Source organism: Lolium perenne, chromosome 2, assembly GCF_019359855.2.
Source record: "Lolium perenne isolate Kyuss_39 chromosome 2, Kyuss_2.0, whole genome shotgun sequence".
Taxonomy (NCBI): domain Eukaryota; kingdom Viridiplantae; phylum Streptophyta; class Magnoliopsida; order Poales; family Poaceae; genus Lolium; species Lolium perenne.
Window position 1 is genome coordinate 185,356,572 of NC_067245.2, and position 5,626 is coordinate 185,362,197.

The 5,626-nt window shown below is 45.2% G+C and overlaps 1 protein-coding gene across 3 annotated transcripts; it reads left to right on the plus strand.

Annotated features, from left to right (window-relative positions):
- The first annotated feature begins 507 nt into the window (after window positions 1-507).
- On the plus strand, window positions 508-5,027 carry LOC127334112 (uncharacterized). Of its 3 annotated transcripts, none has more exons than XM_051360528.2 (8): window positions 508-842; window positions 1,080-1,128; window positions 1,315-3,578; window positions 3,688-3,769; window positions 3,847-3,913; window positions 4,137-4,322; window positions 4,399-4,459; window positions 4,539-5,027. In XM_051360528.2, exons 1-8 carry the CDS (start codon window positions 650-652, stop codon window positions 4,688-4,690), a joined length of 3,054 nt encoding a protein of 1,017 aa, XP_051216488.1. In that variant the 5' UTR covers window positions 508-649; the 3' UTR covers window positions 4,691-5,027. The 3 variants fall into 3 exon arrangements, with proteins under 3 accessions (XP_051216488.1, XP_051216489.1, XP_051216486.1); XM_051360529.2 differs by having other exon boundaries at window positions 1,080-1,125; XM_051360526.2 differs by having other exon boundaries at window positions 1,080-3,578.
- The last annotated feature ends 599 nt before the right edge of the window (window positions 5,028-5,626 follow it).

Consider the following 5,626-nt stretch of genomic DNA (forward strand, 5'->3'; position numbering starts at 1 on the left):
TCCTGCAAACAAAATGCTACCTTTTTTGTTTTGAGAAGGCGAATGTTGTTTGTTACTCCCTCGGTTCCTCAAAACTTGTCTACCTTTATTTAAATACAAACAAATTTTAACACGTAAATAAATATATTCTTTTGAAAGAAAGGCGGATTCTCTTTTCTTTTTCTTTCAAGTAGGCCACTTTTTTCCGATGTCAGTGTTCGATAAAATGCCGCTTTCAACCCATATAGATAAAGATGTGACAAGTTTTTTAGAATGGAAGAAGTGCATCATCTTGGTATTCCCTTCGTTCATTACTTTAGCACTACAAGTAAAATTCCCTCCAAAAAAAGTCCTTCAAAAAAAAGCACTAAAGCAAAATGTCAATGCTAAAGTCAAAAAAAGAATCATCGAGGCATACAGCCCAATAGGCGATAGAGCGAACTAGCCCACGTTACGGCCCAATATCGCAGCAGGCTTTGCGTGTTGGCGCACCCACGTCGCTTAAACCTAATCCAGCGCTCCGGCAGCAACTCGCCTCCGCCACCACCGCCGCCTCCGCCTCTTCCCCCATCGGAATCCTAGTAAACAGCAGGGAGGCGCTGGCGGCTGCGCTCAAATGCACTCGGCCTAGCTAGCCAAACTTCTCCTGCACCCAGAGAAACTAGATCGGATGGCGAGGAAGAGGAAGCGGCGGGGCGACGGCGCCGCCACGGAGGCGCCGGTGGAGGTGGCCCAGCAGGAGGCTCCCGCGGCTGCTGCTGATTCAGCCGCGGCTGCGAAGACTGGGCGACAGCGGGGAGGCGACGCCACGGCCGAGCAGGAGGCGGCCGCCGCCGTGCACGCGCCCGGTCCTGCTGATTCAGGTACGCCGCACGTATCTACGCCTCGCTATTGAATGATACGTCTCTCTTTAATTGGGGCTGAAAATTTGAGCGTATGTGGCTGCGGCTAGTACCTACGGTTACTTGTGGTTTATCCATATGTGAGTCGAATGCTTTGCTTCCTGCCCCTGATTTGCACTATCCATGCCGATTTAGTTTGTTTTCTAGGGTTGCGTCGAGAAATCATGGTTATCAGTACTGATTTTAGGTTTTCTGCAGGGAAGGAGACAACGGACGTGGAGGGAAAGAAGCCTAAGCGCAGGAAGAAGAAGAAGAAGAAGAAGAAGAAGAAGACGGATCAATCTCCGTGTCCTCCTGCATCGAATGCTGATGCTGCTGCCACGGGTAAATCTGGTGATGACTGCACAGATGGGGTGGGTGTTCTAGGAGACGCTCAAGTTACTATGAACCCAAGAAATGGGGACCATCCAGAGAGGAAGAAGCCTAAGCGCGGGAAGAAGAAGAAGAATATGCAGCAACCGTCCCCTTCTGCTGTCTCTGATGGCAATGCTCTTGAGCTTGACAAATCCAGAACTGACTGTAAAGACGTTGAAGATGTACCAGGAGATGACGAAACTATTAGGAGTCCCATAAATGAAGAGGATCCAGGCTTTTCTGCTGAGCAGGATATACCGGGGAGGAAGAAGCCTAGGCGCAAGAAACGGAAGAATAACAACCAGGAGCAATCCCCTTCTGCTGTAACGGATGGCGACACAATTGTGGTTGGTACGTCTGGAAATGACTGCACACATGGGAAAGGTGTTCCAGGAGTTGCTGACGTTAGTATGAGTTCCAGAAATGGAGAGGATCAAGACTGTCCTGAGGTAAACATTGGAGAGAAAGGGGCACCAGAGAGGAAGAAGCCTAAGCGCAGGCAGAAGAAGAAGAATATGCAGCAACCATCCCCTTCTGCTGTCTCTAATGGCAATGCTGTTGAGCTTGACAAATCCAGAACTGACTGTAAAGATGTACCAGAAGATGACGAAACTATTGGGAGTCCCAGAAATGAAGAGGATCCAGGCTTTTCTGCTGAGCAGGATATACCGGAGAGGAAGAAGCCTAGGCGCAAGAAATGGAAGAATAACAAGCAGGAGCAATCCCCTTCTGCTGTAACAGATGGTGACGCAATTGTGGTTGGTACATGTGGAAATGACTGCACACATGGGAACAGTGTTCCAAGAGTTGCTGACGTTACTATGAGTTACAGAAATGGGGAGGATCAAGACTGTCCTGAGGTAAACATTGCAGAGAAAGAGACACCAGGGAGGAAGAAGCCTAAGCTCAAGAAACGGAAGGAAAATAAGGAGCGATCCACTGCCACTGTTTCTGATGATGGTGCCGTTCTGTTACACAAATCTGAAAATGACTGCATTGATGGGGATGATGCTTCAGGAGATGCTCAAGTTAGTGTGAGCACCACAAATGTAGAAGATCCATACTGTCCCGAGGTCAACATTGCAGAGAAGGGAACAAATGAGAGGAAAAAGCCTAAGCCCAAGAAACGGAAGGAGAATAAGGAGCGATCCACTGCCACTGTGTCTGATGATGGTGCTGTTCTGTTACACAAATCTGAAAATGACTGCATTGATGGGGTTGATGCTTCAGGAGATGCTCAAGTTAGTGTGAGCACCACAAATGTAGAAGATCCATACTGTCCCGAGGTCGACATTGCAGAGAAGGGAACAAATGAGAGGAAAAAGCCTAAGCCCAAGAAACGGAAGAATAAAAAGGAAGGTTCCTCTTCTGTTATACTGGATGCTGGTGCTGTTGTACCAGATGAATCTAGAAATAGCTGTAAGGATGGGGATTGTGCACCACGAGACATTGAAGCTAGTATTTCCCCCCCAAATGGAGAGGATTCATTGTGTCCTGCGGTAAACAATGCAGAGAAGGGGATACCAGAGATGAATGAGCCTAAGCGGAAGAAACAGAAGAAGAACAACCAGCAGCCATCACCTTCTGCTGTGTTGGATGCCACTGATGTTGTGATGGACAAATCAGGGCATGACAGCACAAATGTGGGAGCTCCATCAGGGGCTTCTGATGTTACTATCAGTCCCAGAATTGGAGAGGGTCCAGAATATACCAAGTTAAACTCTACCGATGATTTCTTGGAGGAAAATAAAGTGAATAAAGACTACTCTCAGAAATCTAAGCTCAAGAAACAGATGAAAAATAAGCACGAGCAATCTCCTTCTGCTCTACTGGATACTTGTGCTGCTGTGGAGGATAAATCTGGAAATAGTTACGTAGATGGGAAAGGTTCGCTAGGAGCTGCTGATATTAGTACGAGTTCCAGAACTGGAAAGGATCATGACTGTCCTGAGGTAAACATAGCTAATGATTTGGTGGAGGTAAAGAATGGGAATAACAACAACTCACAGAAACCTAAGAACAGGGAACGGAAAAGGAAGAAGATGGCTCCAGTAGCTGTTACTGAGACACCCCCTGTGGGTGGTGTCAGCTCAGATGAAAGGAAGGATGCGTTTGAGACAGGCTCCATGAAGGTTACAGCTAAGTCAACTATTATTTCCATGACCTCCACCTCAGGAGAAAATTACAAAGAAAATGTCCGGGACATCTACTCACCAGAAGGGTCACTTGTAAGGTTTCAGAGGAAAAAACTTCTTATTCTTGATATTAATGGTATACTTGCGGATATCAATACAGACCGCGATGTTGCTCACATGGCAGATGGAAGGGTTCGAGGAAAAAATGGTAAACTTACTTATTTAATATTTCTCGTACAACACTTGTTCTTGGTATAAATTTGGATTGGAATATCTAACTCAAGATGCTAATGTCTTATGATTTACTGTTGCACCAGTCTTCAAAAGATATTACCTTGATGATTTTCTGAGATTTTGCTTCCAGAACTTCGAGCTAGGGATATGGTCTTCGAGAATGAAGTACCGATTCTTTTCCCTTACACACTTTTTATACTTGCCATGATGTCACTGCAGTCCTAATTTTTCTGATTCTCCAGAGTAAATGTGGATGCTGTTCTTGATATCCTTATGAAAGATCTCAGGCGACACTTGCTATTCTTCTGGGTAAGTGATGGAAAAGCATGTAGAATTGCTACTTCTATTTTCTGACAGATTTTTTTTATTCATGGTTTTACTTGGAGAATAATAGCAAGAAAGCCAGAGGATGTGCATTTGTAGTCCAGAAAATGTTTGAAAATGCCATTTGCATTGCTACATTTTTTTATTACGAATTTTGTTTCTCTTTCTAGAGTCGCTTGGGAGTCCTAATGGGTTCTAATTTGGCCAGGACGCTTCTCAATGCACTACTACTAATCGTGGTACTCTTGAAAACCGCTACAAACCATTAGTATTGAAGGAACTAAAGAAACTGTGGAATAAAGAGGACCCTGATCTTCCATGGGAGCAAGGGGAATTTTCACCTTCAAATACTTTGCTTGTGGATGATTCTCCTTACAAGGCTCTGCGCAATCCGGTACTGAGTCCTCCCCTGTTCCTAGAGTATCTGTTGTTATTCACATATATTTTCTCTTGACGTCTGTATTGTGCAGCCACACACTGCCATTTTTCCACAACCCTATAGCTATCATATGGAGGAGGATGAATCATTGGGTCAGATTCAACATCTTAAGATTATTTTACCATTTGCACGTGTTGAAATCATTAGTGCTGATACTTGTTCCATAAACAGGACCAGGTGGAGATCTTCGTGTGTATCTAGAGAACATTGCTGCTGCAGATGATGTTCAGCGGTATGTCCAGGAGCACCCTTTTGGTCAACCTTCCATTACTGAGAGTCATCCACATTGGAATTTCTATGCGAAAATACATTGCACTGGATAGACTCGAATATTCAGATAGACGTGCATGGTTGTGAGCTTCCGTACAGTGTCAGCAAGAGATTTAGTGGGGCTTGTGTTGGTTGTTGGATGGCAGGAAGTCCCGCTCTCAAGTTTTGTTTGTTCACTTAGCATGGCTGCCTGTAGGCCTGTTTTGTTGCATAGATCAGTGGTCAGAAGATATAGCCGATTCCAACAATTTTGATACTTTGTTTAGCTACGTGCTTATCCTAAACTAGACGAACATGTGAGCTTTGCCTCGCCGCCTGCATGACGTTTTCTCACAGCGTGACTGGTGCGAGTTATTTGGTGGCAGTAAACCTTTTAGCTTTGTTTGATTCTTTTTACCTGTTTTGTATTGCTACCTGAGTTTATTTGGATTAGATATGCTGATCAGATCATATGTATTTTAGGGTTGAATGGTTACATGCCACTGCAACATTCGAACTATGACATTACAAAGATGACTCTTGGAAATATGCAACCGTATCTTTGCTATAATTTCAGAGATGTCATTTCTCCACTTAGATGACGTTAACGGTTCAAACCAGCTTGAATTTTTGTTTGTATTTCGATACTGACCATCCTACCCCTGTGCCAAATTGATTAAAAATTATGCCAGATTTTGGCCAAGACTTCAACTTAGGGTATCTCCAATGGCGCGGCGCAACTGGACGCTGAGCGACCGGTTGTGTCTACCAGGTTAGAAAATGCATCGGGTACCTGCTCCAACGGGGCGACGCAAAGTGACCAGGCCTTCCACGGCGACGCAAATCTAGCCTAAATATGCGTCTCGCAGTCCGTCCGCGTAAAGTATCAGCTCGCATCTAGCGGATGTTTTGTCGGGCCCGCTTGGCAGGGACCTTGCGTCGATGCATCTTCTGCCAGCGACTAGCATCGAGCATCTTCTGCCAGCTACTAGCATCGAGGGGTTGTTTCG